The following is a 15,065-nucleotide window of genomic DNA, read 5'->3' as shown; positions in this document are numbered from 1 at the left end:
TATTATTATTATTATTATTATTATTATTATTATTATTACTGTAGATGGTGTTATTAAAATTGTTTATACTTCTTGTGATGAAGGGGGTAACCATTTCTTTATATATTTATTTTCTTTACTATATTTTTATTTTTTTCTTTCTTTTCTATTTTCCTTTTTTAAATATTTTTATCTCTATGATTGTATTAAAAATAAATATAAAATATATATAATTCACATCATTCAAAGATTGATGATACTGAAACCTGAACCGGCAGTTAACCTCCCCTAGCAATTTCATGTAGACAGACCTCCCCCCACCCTCCATCAATATCAACTAGTTACAAAGGAAGAGAGAGGATGTGGTTTATTAGGAAACATAAAATCTGTCTCTCCAGACTACAAGGAGACTCTCTTAGCTGATAATTAGTAAGAATTTGGCAGAAGAACTAATTTGTTTCTGGGGTCGTTCCTAGAGGGTGAGCCCAGAGAATTAAAAATCTTCACTAAATCATCTGCAATTTCAGCAACAATTAATCTGATAAAAACCTCAGGAGATGGACTTTACAGATTTATAACTTTTGTTTCTAGTTTCAGACTTCTCAGATCTTGTATTTTGGTCCGTTTAACCTCTGAGGAAACTTTTAAATTGAAATTTACACTTATCCTTTTACTATTTGGGGAGATTTTATTCCCTTGGTATTGCTTCCAAAACTTCTTTGCTTGTCTATCAGCATTATTTAATATAATAAGGATCCTCAAAATTTATGATTTTTGGAATGTTTTGATAAAAACATAGCTTGGTTTTCAAGATATTTGTTAAGCTGCATTAAGAACTACGAGCTCTACTTACTTTCAAGAGAAACCCACCTTGCTTTAAATATTATTTTTATTACTAAAATTGAAAATGTAGATTTATTTTTCTTGGTTACCACAATATTACATGATTTGTGCAGCTGAACATTCCTAAATAGACATTTTAATTAGTTATATTTATTTTATTGTTTCTAATTCCAATATTATCTTTTATTTAAAACTGGTTTGGGCCTGTTTTTCCTTCCTCCTCCCCCAAAAAGAAACTTTTCACCCCCAAAAACCTTTTTTTAACCACAAGAGAACACTCCGACACAAGAAATGGTGAGACAGATTTTTGCTGTTTCCCAGTTTTCTTTTCATTAGCCATAAGAGGGCACTCCAACATAAGAAATTGTTTTTAACCATAGAGCCTAACAGGATTTTTTTTTCATTCTAATCATGATTATATGTGAATGCAATGAATTTCTTATAAAAAAGGGATTCTTTGCTTTTTAATCCTTCAGTTTAGTGTCAAAAACTTGCTTTGTGTATATTGTTTTTGTGTAGTATATCAAACATTATTGATTTTATTTTAATCTTTTACTCTTGACTCTTTCATATAATTTAATGAGTGCAAACAGAAATACTAAGCATAAGGTTACATATTATTTTTCAAAAATGAGTAAAAGATAACAGAGCAAGGACCTTTCTAAGATGGAAAAATCTAAGCATGATACTTCTTCTCTAGAATCTCTGAAGTCTTATATCAGAGATCTATGTATTGGATGATAATCTTCCTATGATTTCATTATCTTGGCAATCACATTAGGGAATGCAAGCAAATTTCAGTTCTCCTCAGGCGAATATTAATAACATTTATGACATACTGGTAATTCAAGTAAAACCTCAGAATAAGTGGGTCAAAGAACGGAAGACAGAATATTCTGCATTACTTCTAATTCAGAAATTTTAATAGACAGAACTGAAGAATTGGGCGGCAAAACTGGAATTAATGGAAACAGTTGCATGAAAGCAATAAAATATAAATATAATACAAATGAACTATTCCATTCTATACATCTGCTTAAATGAAGGCAAAGCTTTAGTGTGCACCCAGGATGATGCAAAATGATGCCTAACTCTTTTTATATAATGAAAAAGATGTAAGAGATCTGAACTTGAATAATCAACTGGCGTTTCTGGGAATGGAGGGAGGGAGGGAGGGAGAAGATATGGAGGAAAGAAAGATTAGGGAGAGCAGGCTGGAGGGAAAGAAAGAAGATTGCTGACAGCTTCCCACAAAGAAATTCAATGGGAAAGCCAAGAGGAATTCAGAAGTTGCTTCTTAACCATGTGGCTAAGTAAGAAAGCTATTGGAAAAATATTCTATAGATGGATGGGGCCAAAATAGAACTGTTTGGCTTGAATTGAAGAATTATGTGTGTTAAGACAATTGTTGTATTCCAACAGAAGAACCTTATCCCACTGTGAAACATGGTGGCGGCAGTATCATGGTTGGGCCTGCTTGTGGACTAGGACAGTTTGCCATCATTGATGGATTTTATTCTGAATTGTACCATCAAATTCTACAAGGTAATATCAGGGTATTTGTCTATGAACTGAAACTCAAGAGCAAGTGGATCATGCAGCAAGATAATGACCCAAAACATATAACATGCATAACCAAAAATATTTAAAGCAGAAGAAAGTTAATGTTTTGGAACGGTCAAATCAATGAATATTTTCATCTAGTTTCCTTGGCAGCAATGTGAAAGAATTACCATTGTTTCTTCCAGGACATATTTTTAGTTTTGCTTAATATTTGCATGGTTTTAACACTAAGGTCAACTAGGTGCTATCATCACTTGTAGACATAGCCTACTTATTTTCTCACACTAGCCTTACTTCCCTCAAGTCTAATATCTATTAGCTTTGTGATACTGTATTAATCACAAAGGGGGGAAAGTCTCACTAAGCTCAAAAGAGTTTACAAATAAAAGTATGGACAGGATGCTTAGATATATTTATGTGTCAGAGGATTTGTCCCACATTATCTGTTTTCAACTGTATCCTTAAAGTTCAGAAAATATAACAAGAGCATTATAATTTTAGGATTTAAAGAAAATAATGTTTTTCCATTTTGCTTTCTTAGGGGCTTTTTCCTACTAGTTCCTACCTATACACATGCACTGACATCTTTTTTCTGTATTGGATCCAAAACATTGCCTTCATCTTACTTCATTGCAACAAAACAAGGCTCAATTGCTTTAAATTGTACTACTGTGTTGGAGTAGCATTTTATCACTTATTTTGACTGTTTTATTTATTTATTTAGAAAATTTGTATCTCCGCCTACTGGCACATGGCAACTCAAGGCGGCTTACATCAATAAAAAACACTCAATAAAAATAAAATAACAAAAGGAAAAATAATATTTTTGTTGAAGGGAAGTCTTATCTTTTAGCTTTGACACCAATTCCTATAGAGAGAAGTGAAGTCCCTGCAGTGATATGAAACATAGATGGGATCAGGATCAACAATCGGAATAGGAAATTTCACACTGACACATTTTTAAGTCTCTCAAGGAAGGAAGAAGACACTTCAACTCGGCAGAGGGGAAAGGACTTAAACTGCAAATTTAAAGTGATTGAATTAATCCTATTATATTAATTATATTAATTACATCAAGTTAATATAATTATATCGAGTTAACCTCATTATATTAGTAGACTTAAATTACGATTAAGCTATCACAAGGAGCATTCATAAAGCTTAAGTCAGATAAACATGCCACCCAGCTACCCTTACGAAGGTTTCCTTTGCAACCCTCTGGACATGTTTCTCTGATTTTTGTAGAATTAATTCGGAATATTGACGTGCAGCAGAACAGCCGAAGATAAAACCCGTTTCACCAGGAGGCTTCAGATGATGCATGGAGAAGTCTCGGAATAGTTACGAGCCGAGAGACGCTACACGGAATCATAAATAAATAGGGCCGAGAGCAGCTCAGATTCCCCCCAAGTGGAAAAACTGGTCGCCGGCTCCCTCTCCTCTTCTTGCCTTTGGACTTTCCTCCATTATCAGTCACCCCCTCAGCTCACCTTTCGATAAGAGAAGAGCCGGAATGAAGACAATACTTCGCGAAAGGCAGCCGTAGACAACTGGAAGCCACGGCCGCAAGAAAGCGGCTCCTCTTCCTCTCCAGCGCGCGCTTTCCTCCCGTTACTTGGCAACCAGCGAAGCGCGAACTCACCCTGAGTCCGGAAGAAGGAGTCGGCGCATGATTAGGTGCGCGTGCGCAGCAATCACGAATCCCTCGAAACCTCTGTTTGAGAGAAGAAAACTGTAGAGGTATACCTAATACGAGTATAAATTTGTATCCTCGTCTGTGGCAAGGCATAAATAATTGCCCCGTTTGTAAATGATGCGTGTACATCCCTGCTTTGTTTCTAATCTTCAGGATGAACATTAGTGTTTCCTGCAAATAAGCACGTATTCTGCGTGATAGATGCATTTACACATATAGTAGTGCAGTTTTATAGTGGTAGAACAATGCATTATATTTTATCAGAATTGCACACCATTTACTTAATATTTTAATAAAGCCTCAGAAAAGATGATTATCTCTTTTGTTTGCTGCTAAAGGTTGTCTCAAGTTGAGCTCAATTCCTGATAAATATTTGTGCATGTCCTTAACGTTTTCTTGGTAGCAATATGAAAACACTAACTTTAGTTTATATATAGTGGATCCCTCAATCTTTATGTAATTATCTTACTTCAGATAAATGAAGACCTAGCTCTTTGGAGGAAGCTCTAATGCTGGGAAAAGTGGAAGGAAGGCAGAGGAAGAGAGCAGCAACCAGAAGGATGAATTCAGTTTCAGTGGTGATGAATACTGTTGAAAAAAAAATCTTCAGGCTCCAGTCCAAGCTGGAAATAAACAAAATGGAGGCTGCTTAGGAAAGAAGGTTCAGTTTATTGAAGAACAGAACAGCAACAGCATGCAGTTCTGGGAAAGCTGACAAAATGGAGCTGGGAGTGGTGGGTTTTTATACCTTCTTGGGCTTTTGTGTTTGGAGTTGTTCCTGTGGCTTTGTATTAGACGTTCTTCTTGTTCCTGTACAATGAACTTTGACCTGAACTTCAGTGTGTCCTTTTGGTATTCTAATGGTGGTGGGTTAATCCTATTATGTCTTAAAGGTCATGTTTTGTCCTTGGGAGTCTTTGTTTTTCTAATTCCATCAGCTCAAACCTGTGGGGCTATGGCTGAAGGCATTTTGCTTATGAATAGGTGGCCCAGTCTTTCTGAATAGAATTATCATGACCTTGAGTAATAAAGTATAAAGTAATAAAGATGGGATAAAAATCAAATAAATAAAAATCTTGTTTCATTTGTTCACGCATAGACGGATCAAGATTAAAATATCAAACTTTCATTTACATAATTTTCTTCAGTTATTTCAATGTGTTAATTATTTTTCATTGATCCTTGTTTTCTTTTAGAAACTCACTTAGCTTGAATATTAATCCTCAAGCATTTCAACTATATGGTTAAGTGAATTCTACTAGTTAATGCTTAATGTTCTTTCTGAATTGGAATGTGTTTGTGGCCTCTGGTATTATGGCTTTTGTTAAATTGGGTTGTTTTTGTTTGTTTGTTTTTAGGCCTTATGTGCCACCCAGAATCACTGTTGGGAAATGAATTGTTATAAATTGTGTAAATAAGTAAATAACTACCATAAATAGTATAATACATATAGTATGTGTACTATATATTTAAAAGTATTGGTCCAATAGCCTTTCCCTGTTTTCTAGTTTTTAAATAGTATATTACATAAAACTACATTTATGTAATTACTTTAAACTGACTTTTTTCTGCAAAATTCCAATAAATAATTAACATAATATTTTAACATATTTCACACATACTGTCGAGGTGTTTAATATATTTTACTATATACATATATAATAAATATATCTACACACACATTTCTGCCTACGCGACATAGTTTGAACCCTATTCCCTTATTGAAACGCGCGTTATTTCTACGTCGAATATTAGCTCAAATCTTATCCTTCTCTCGCTTTTATTACTGGATGTAAGGCTGAGGATGACGAATGGTTCTGTTGGCTTCTGGGAAATGTAGTTCTTGTGAGCGCCTCAAGCGTCCCATTATCTTTGCTTTAGACTAGAGTGTTGGAACTACAGCTCCCAGGTGACAACAAGCGGTTGGAAAATAGGGGGCGGTGGCTTCGCCCCCTTTCATTACCTTCCGAACAAGACGCTCTGTCTCTTTGCTGGAGCTGAGACTGCGGTTAGAGGTGACCTCGAGGAAGGAGGCCTATCGCGTTTTCTGTTCCCATCATGGTTGGTACTATTTCACTATCCCTTTCGCGGCTAGAGGACAGATAGTTTGGCGAGATATAAAGCATAGAGTTATTATAAGATACACGTCGCAATAAAAGAGAAGGGCATGACAATCACTGGCGTGTAACTCCGTGGGAGGGAGCTAAGAATGCTGCGTTTTTCCCTAGGAAAAAAGCAAGGGGGGCAAAGGAAGGCAATGAGTTTGCATCGGTAATTCAGGGGACGAACCTGTTTAAATGTGGGGAAACTGGAATTGCTTCCATTTATATAGGACTCGGATGAAGATAAATATCCGGACCAACGCTCGTATTAGAAAATGGGCGGGAGGGGAGGTTACTCCATTAATGCTTGGAAGCTCCTGCTATTAGAAGAAAAGAACCTAGTATGATTAATTTTTGGAGACGCAGAGGTGGACTTGAAGTAGAAGCGCAAGCAAGGAAACATGGGAGTAAGGAAAACCTAATTAAATGGCACCTGGGAATTTTAGTTGCAGAGCGGAAGGAATGATAACTGCCCTATTTTAACGCAAGCGAGTCTGAATTATCCAGGATCCATGTTGCAAGGACTAACTACACCACATTGAATGTATGTTCTGGGTTGAGTTTTTGGAACAATTGCGGAGCAGTCTGCTCTTTTAAAGCTGGGCAGTAAGAAGGGCATGCTATATGTAACTCCTGCATTCTGGAGAAAAATCCTTTAAAAGAAATGTATCCTCTTGCTTATACCAGTTTATTTAGAAAATTTGTACTGTACTTTGCCTGGTCTCTTAATGTTTCTGTTAATGTTTCTGGACAGTTCACAAAGTGTTAACATCTTTCTGAAATAGAAAAAGTAATAGATACATAGAACATCAAATGGCTAACAAGTTAGAAGGAGGAGATACTTTAGTAATTTATCTATTAAGAGAAGCATTGTTTCCAGTTGGAAATCACTAACTACCATAAGTATTCAAATGTGGTACTTCAGACAACAGCTGCAGAAGATGCTGCCAAGTTGCCCAGTCACAGTACCCCTTTGATGGTGTTCTGCTATGCAGCTGCTGCAATATTTGACCTGGTGGTATTGCTGTAATGACTTGCCTTGTGACTTTCAAGGTGATCTTCAAGTAGGCACATGCTTCATTTCCAAATTCTTGCCAGAATTATTGTCTCAGAAAGGTTAGAAAGCCAGGAAAGAGACTTATAAATTTCACTGTACTTTGAGCTTTCAGGATGTGCAATTTTCTCCTCGATTAGGGACATTTAAACTTCCCTCACTGAAGGAGAAGAGCAGGGGATGTCTTAATCATCACACCTTTGCTCATAGGCTATGGCTTGGAACTCTTTATAAATGATAGGAATGCTTTCTGAAATGTCCTGACTTGGATGTTCAACTCTCTTACCCAAAATAGGTATTATTAAAACAGTACAAAGGATTATATCATTTACCTTTATTTTTGACACTGTAATTAAATGGTATGTAGAAATTATAGGAAAAAACATATCAATTGTTGCCTAAATCTTTACTGCTTTTGCTAATGGTTCATTAATAATATTTTTTGTAACTTGAACAAATCAATATTTTGTTCAGACAGGATTTATTTGTATGCTAAAATTAATAGTTCTGAACTATTATATACATTTATCTTGCATGTATTGCATATATTCATCTTGCATACATTGACTTGGTATGGGGCACGCTCTTTGTTCCTGGTTGCTTGTACCGCAGATTCACAATCTAACTAGCTTTCACCTATAAGCTGCTATGCTAATGCAACAGCTTGTTAATAAGTCCCATCATTGTCAGCACTGCATGATTACGTTATACTGTTGCAATTATCATTGGTTCATAAGGTCAGTTCTTGCGTAGATGTGCCAAGAGCTATAATTTTGTCCAACTAGCATTTGTAATGCTGCTTTCACCTGTGTATTTTGGAGATAAGATTTGAATATTGTACTATTGCTAATACAAAGTGTCGAGAAGGTAGGAAATGGTTTATCTTGTGTCATCCAACTTTTCAATTCTAAGAGAGCAGATTATACTTTATTTACTAACCCTATCTATGGATAGCTGAAAATAGCTAAAGAATTCCTGACAGACTGACTAGTTCTCTTTTAAATGTCACCTGCACTTAACTTGCTGGTTACAATAGCAGATTTTTTCACAATCTTCTTTCTAAGCTTTGTGTTCTTTAAAAATGTCAGTTCTACCAGTTCTCTTGCAAATAGCAAGAGAAAATGTTTCTCCCAGAGCTATATATTGGTTTCTACAAATATCCTTTCTTTTCCAGTCGGAACCAATCAAAGTCCTAGTGACTGGTGCTGCTGGACAGATTGCGTATTCTCTACTCTACAGCATTGCAAAGGGTGATGTTTTTGGCACTGAACAGGTAACATGTTAATATATATATATATTCACAAGATTAGGTACAAAACTGGAAAACCTAAAACAAGAATGTTGCAGTGATGGCATCCATTCCTATTAGTTCATCGGCCACCTCCAACAATATTTTAACATTTTTGATGTAATTATAAACCACCTAGAATCTCTTTGTAGAGTGAGATGGGCAGCATATAAATTTGTTAAATAAATAAATAAAAATAAAATGATCTTGAAGTGGTTGAATTGGAATCTCTCAAGGACTTTCCCAGCAAGAACGAGGTGTCCTTGAAGCTACTCTCTGTGAAAGAAGGGATAGCACTAACACCCTGTACTTTGAATATCATGATAAATTGAAAGGACAATAGGAATCCAGTCTATTTATACTTATTCAATTTTGCCAAAGATTTGTTCTAAGCAACAAACCCAGCTATTTTTATTTTGCAGCCTCTTATTCTTGTGCTGTTGGACATCACTCCCATGATGACTGTTTTGGATGGCGTACTTATGGAATTGCAAGACTGTGCTCTTCCTCTTTTAAGAGGTGACAAAAAATCAGAATTAATATTATGCAAATGTTTAGGCTGGATGAACTAGGCCTCTGAACACAAGAAACACTGCCAGTTTCACAACATTATTTATGGAACTAAGTATCTTTCTGTATTTGGTGAACTGAAATATCAGCTTGTAAAGGAAATGAATTGCCAGGTTTAAAGAAACAATACTTCAAGTGTGCTGGAGCATTTCACTTGTAATACACGTAGTCCTTGACTTATAATTTGTTCAGTGATCATGCAAAATTCCGACAGTGCTGAACAAAGGCAATTATAACCAGTGCCCAAGGTTACAGCCCCTGCAGTCACATAATTAGAATTTGGGCACTTGGTAGTCCATATTTGCAACTGCTTGAGGTACTATTGCAGCTGCCCATCAGTGTATGCAAAACTGCCATAGCCAGGGAGGCCTTAGCCTGCTCCCCACCTGGCCAGGATACCTTGGCTGGCTCATTCACACCAAGCCCAGGAGGCTTCGACCCACTCCCTTCCCCATCAGGCTTGGGAGGCCTTGGCCTACTCTCTGCCTTACCAGTGTTTGCAAATCATTCAGTTTAACTTTGATGTTTTTCTCCAGCTACTTAACGATATGCCGTGTTCTTGCTGAGGCTGCCTTGTGCCATTCTCTAAGTGGGTTCCATTCTTGCAGTACTTTGGAAGTTGTCGCCAAATTGATAATTTGGAGAAGACATCTGAAAGACCACAAAAATGGAGCCACTTTTGCAATCCTTCTGAATCCTCTTTCTCAAATTGTGCAATTTGGACAAAGAGGCTTATGAAGTACTGAGAATGAAGCCTGATTGGAGAATGGCGTGAGGTGGTAAGAAAGCCATGCCTAACATAGGCTGAGCATACCTGTCAGCATCTGGAGAAAAACACCAAAGGAAAATGGGATGATCTGTTTGTGTTGGTTAGAGAGGAAGCGGGCAGAAGCCTCCTAGACCTGGCGAGGTGGGAAGTGGGCCGAAGCTTCCTGGGCCAGGCGGGGAGCAAGTAGAGGCATTACCACCACCACCACCACCCACAACTTATACCACAGCCTATGGTGGGGCTCCCAGAGCCTTCCCTTACCCAAAGGGTCACCTCCACACACTTTATCTAGAACTCTGGTTGCTTAACAACCAGTGAGGTTGCTTAACAAGCACTACCAGGAGAGCCAGGATTATGGCTGTTGAGTGGTCACATAATATCTTGCTTACTGATTGCTTTACTTAACGACCAAGATTCTAGTCCCAATTGTCCTAAGTCAAGGACTAACTAGTAAAAAAACATTTTAAAGTGAAATTATTAAATAGATCTTACTTTATGAATGTTACATGTAATTAAAAATCAACTGATTTTACTTTTACAAATAACTTCAGTGGTGAATGACCTATTTATTGTTGGTTTTCAAGATCTGTTGCACCTAAGCTTTATTTTGATGACCATAAGAAAACAAGTATCAAGAATGAGAGCCACAAGAATGAAGTTGCATTTCATTAGATATATATTCTGCCTTTTCTCAGATCGAAGCATTAATCTTTAGTTTGATAAGCTGGCATCTGAAAACCGTTACATAGGTTCTGATTCACAATGAAATTTCAACTAGAACTGTGTTCAGCTATCAATAGTTTATTGATTTTTCTTCAAAATAGATCCATGAACTCATCTTTTAGATGGGATTGTTGATCTTTTCTTCTCTGCTTATAGAGGTAATTGCAACCGACAAAGAAGATGTTGCATTCAAAGACCTTGATGTAGCCATTCTGGTTGGTTCAATGCCAAGAAAAGAAGGCATGGAACGGAAAGATCTTCTCAAGGCAAATGTGAAAATTTTTAAATCCCAAGGAAAAGCATTGGACAAGTATGCAAAGAAGACAGTTAAGGTGAATATAAGTGACATAGTTTACTGCCTGACTTCCTCAACCAGATTCAGCTGCTTTACTAAATCAGCATTCATGCTATATCAATGTATTCTCCAAGTCTCCACGCTGTGGAAGAGCTACAAATAATGTTAAGCCAACAGTGGGACAGGGGACATTAAAAAACAATATTGAATGAAATAGTATTTTCTCCAGAGAGCAAAATTACAGAGCTTGGTACATTTTACATCTCCTATCGTTCGTTAGCTTTCCTGTAATTAAGTCTGACTTTTCTCTTATCAGGTTATTGTGGTAGGTAATCCAGCAAACACTAATTGCCTAATTGCTTCAAAATCAGCTCCAACCATACCAAAAGAGAATTTCAGTTGTTTAACTCGTCTGGATCACAACAGAGCTAAATCTCAGGTAGGCATGAATTTTTAAATTCCATCTTGCTAACTGTATATAAACAACGTTTTTTTTTCTGAAAGCAGAGCATTTAACTGAAACATACTTGAAATTGTCAAAATGAGATGGGCAGTTTTTTCTCCCTCACTTCAAACTAGATTGCTCTGAAAGTTGGTGTGACTGCTAAGGATGTCAAGAATGGCATTATCTGGGGAAATCACTCTTCTACTCAATATCCAGATGTTAACCATGCCAAAGTGAAAATACAAGGGAAATATACTGGAGTTTATGAAGCAGTGAAAGATGATAACTGGCTGAAAGGTGACTTCATTACAGTAAGTAATGGTTTTAGATGTTTGTACTTCTGTTTTCACTTTGACAGCATATGGCCTAGATGGCCGTATCTTGGAGATGAATATGTCACTGCTTATTATTTCAAAGAGCAGCAATGAAAATCATGTGTCTCTCAAATTAGAGACTGTATTGTATAGAAAAATATGTATATATAGAGATTAAGAATTATATGTATAAAGAGGAACAAATTGTTAGGAATATTTACACTGGAATGTCGCGTTATGTCCATCTTTGTTTTAACTGTATTATAAATAAAAAACTTTAAAAAAAAAGAAAATCATGTATCTCTGTGTCATGGGCAAAAAAATGTAGTCTAGATAAAAAAATTAGTATGGTTTCTAATATCCCTAACTTTATCTTATTATGATATCCCTCTTTTGTAGGGATGCATCTTATTTTTCTATATTAGTTATAAAATTCAAACCATCCTATATGTGTTTCTTCATTAAATCTTTGTGTTGTCTGAATTGCCTCCAACCTGTTACTCCAGATAAAATCTTCATGGTGCTAAAATGCTATCTCTGTTACTGAACAGTACTTTGTACCATGTTCAAGCTTAGTATAGTTTCCTTCACTTGTAATTCTAGAGTTTGAGACATTGGCATAATATCCCTAACTAATTAGTGCAGCAAACATCTGGCTCTTGGATTCTCTATAAATCATTGAGGACTATAACAATATACACACAAATAATCCTGTATTATACTTTTTAATATTTCAGACTGTTCAGCAGCGGGGGGCAGCTGTTATTAAGGCCAGGAAACTGTCAAGTGCAATGTCTGCAGCCAAAGCTATCTGTGATCATGTGAGAGACATCTGGTTTGGCACTCCTGAGGTAAGCGTTGGCCATGGAGCCTTTGGGCTTAGAACAGAGCTCTTCAAAACATAATAATTAGCTCAAGTTTTATTGGGTACATGATCTCTGGTTGATTGAGATACATATATTTTCTTGAATGTTTTTGCAGGAGTGGGATGTAATTTAATAAGTGTAAAGAATAAAGATACTAATTTGGTCTTTTAGTATACTATTAAGAATGTAATGAAATGCTATAAGACACAGAACTTTTCCTATGGAATGTATTTTTATACAAAACATTATAGCATGAATTATTGCACTGGTAGAAATATATCACATTAATTATTTTGATTTTCTTTTAAAGGGTGAATTTGTTTCTATGGGTGTTATTTCTGATGGGAACTCCTACGGTGTCCCTGATGATTTGATCTATTCATTTCCTGTTGTATTATCAAAGGTGTGTAAGAAGTATATATTTAATTTTATACCCAAATAAAAGTTTACTGTTTCTAATGTGACAGTTTCTTGCATGCTCCTTCCTCAGTAAGCTGAACTCATAGCTTGAATTCTCCAATATTTTGACAAAATATCAATGCCTGTAAATCTATATTGAGTAAAAAAAATTCCTAAATGTTGGTTCACAGTGGCAAGTTGCTGTGAATATTTGCATTTAAAATACCATAGACTTGCAGTATTTGAATGATTATTTCTAAAATTATTGATTTGATATACGTTTGACAAATATAAATAAAAATGTATCTTTAAATTACAGATGCAGTTAGTACAATATTTCATCTTTTTCTTATAAACACATTTATTTGCTTCAAAAAACTTTTCAATTCTGATTTGATGAAGAGAGCAAAGGCACGAGGAGAGTGTAGTTAGATAATCTAAAAATCTTTCTATCCAAAAACAGATTAGTGTAATAAATCTATGGTAATCCAGTGTCTATAGCTAGGCATACCATATCTGGGTGTAAAAATCCAGACTATCAGCAAAATAATACCAAAATACTTTGCTGCCGTATAATTATATAGAGTTTTGCAGAGAATGTTACAGATTTTAATCTTACTAACATCTTCACAGGATAAAACATGGAAGTTTGTTGAAGGCCTTCCTATTAACGACTTCTCCCGTGAGAAGATGGATTTGACTGCTAAGGAGCTAGTTGACGAAAAGGAAACTGCGGTGGAGTTTCTATCTAGCGCATGACTAAATGATCATCAGAATGTGAGAGATGGCTTAAATACGGAGGAGTCCAAAAGTCGTCTCTAAATGCAACATCAGATGCTACTCCTGATTCAGCTTTTCTTCCTTGTGGCAATTTTTTCATTACATGATTATTATTATTTTTTGGTCCCTGTTGCTGAGTAATGACATAGTTTTAGATACAGTTTGCACACTTGACCAAATCCTCCTGATATATCATTTATTTCCTGTGTTGCATTGTGCATATGCCTATATTTTGCACTTGTGAGAGCAAATAGAATTTGTTTATTGTAACAGCAGTCTTTCACCATAGGTTATGGGAAAACCATGTATAGCGCTAGGACGACTTTTATGATATGGGTTTTAGTATTAGGTTAATAAAAGTACTCACTAATAGTCTTTATGGAAGGAAACAAAATGTATTTCTATTCCAAAAAAACAAAATAGAAAATATTTACTGAATATCATGAATGTGCTATGTATTGATCATCACCAAATCTCTCGCAACAAATCTTGCTAGAATTACATTAAATGTTGAGTATGCACTCCTCATGTATTGTGGCAGTATCCTGTTTAGTTTGCTGTGATCAAAATGCATAAAATGCAGTCTTCAGAAAATTATTATCTTATAAAATAAAATAGAATTTGGAAGTGATTTAACAGCATCACTATACATTGAAGGAAAAAGCTTGAAAGGAAAGTTCAATCATTCTAAATAATGGAGGGTAATGGTAATATTTTGTAGCACAATCCCAAAACGTTTAATGAAGTTGTTTTGGACTGAAGATCTAATAGCAGGTTATCCTTGCACTGGTGACACTTAGACTTTGTTCACAAAGAATGGGGAAGTGTGCCAAGTTTCTGGCTTTTCTCCTGTTCTGATTTGCTCTAGGTCCTAATCCATACTTCTCCTCCCTCTCTTGCTTTGCCTCATTTGCTGCCTTAAACTTTGGGTTTTAACCATTAATTTTCGTGGGCTGTCTCCTTGGATATGCTTAAAATAGCTTAAGTGAAGCAGGTAGTGAACCATTCCAGACAAAGAACAGTTTGATCGTCTCCATCCACTGGATAGAATATTGAGGCTATAACCATCCACAATCTACCATCTTTCATACTGTATCTCATATTTAGAGGTGCAGAGGAACCATACTAAAACACATTTTTCTTGCAATATGGACTGTTGTTTAGAATCCCAGTCACTCCAATTTCTGTTTTCCTTGTTTTTTTACACACACACAGAATAAAGTAAAAGCTGAGCTCAGATATCATACTAAGTCAAAACTAAACCACATTATGGATTTGCTTTATGCTGAAGCCCATCACTTGTGACTTCTAAATTGATTTATATCTTAGCACGTGTTATGAACCTAGCCAGCTGTAATTTATTAAAGTATGGGTAAGTA

At 35.9% G+C, this 15,065-nt stretch overlaps 2 protein-coding genes across 2 annotated transcripts in view; one reads left to right on the top strand and one right to left on the bottom strand.

Annotated features, from left to right (window-relative positions):
* Positions 1-3,992, bottom strand: part of WDPCP (WD repeat containing planar cell polarity effector) — a 143,682-nt gene extending 139,690 nt beyond the window's left edge. The window contains exon 1 of the mRNA XM_015812363.1: positions 3,876-3,992. The gene's annotated coding sequence lies outside the window, so the exon portion shown is untranslated. The remainder of the gene's footprint in view (positions 1-3,875) is intronic.
* Positions 3,993-6,024: 2,032 nt separating this feature from the next.
* Positions 6,025-14,212, top strand: MDH1 (malate dehydrogenase 1). Its single transcript, XM_015812352.1, has 9 exons — positions 6,025-6,142; positions 8,412-8,510; positions 8,948-9,044; positions 10,744-10,919; positions 11,199-11,321; positions 11,462-11,638; positions 12,379-12,492; positions 12,818-12,910; positions 13,540-14,212. The coding sequence occupies exons 1-9, from the start codon at positions 6,140-6,142 to the stop codon at positions 13,663-13,665; spliced, it is 1,008 nt and encodes a 335-aa protein (XP_015667838.1). The 5' UTR covers positions 6,025-6,139; the 3' UTR covers positions 13,666-14,212.
* Positions 14,213-15,065: the final 853 nt, after the last annotated feature.

The sequence above is a fragment of the Protobothrops mucrosquamatus genome, unplaced genomic scaffold (assembly GCF_001527695.2).
Source record: "Protobothrops mucrosquamatus isolate PMUCROS unplaced genomic scaffold, P.Mucros_1.0 scaffold_60, whole genome shotgun sequence".
Classification (NCBI taxonomy): domain Eukaryota; kingdom Metazoa; phylum Chordata; class Lepidosauria; order Squamata; family Viperidae; genus Protobothrops; species Protobothrops mucrosquamatus.
This window is presented reverse-complemented; position numbering and strand designations above follow the sequence as displayed.

Excerpts from the sequence above, each read along its gene's own strand:
- MDH1 (XM_015812352.1), top strand. Across the intron at positions 9,045-10,743 it reads TGCTCTTCCTCTTTTAAGAG|AGGTAATTGCAACCGACAAA; the intron begins GTGACAAAAAAT and ends CTCTGCTTATAG. Across the intron at positions 11,639-12,378 it reads TGAAAGGTGACTTCATTACA|ACTGTTCAGCAGCGGGGGGC; the intron begins GTAAGTAATGGT and ends TTAATATTTCAG.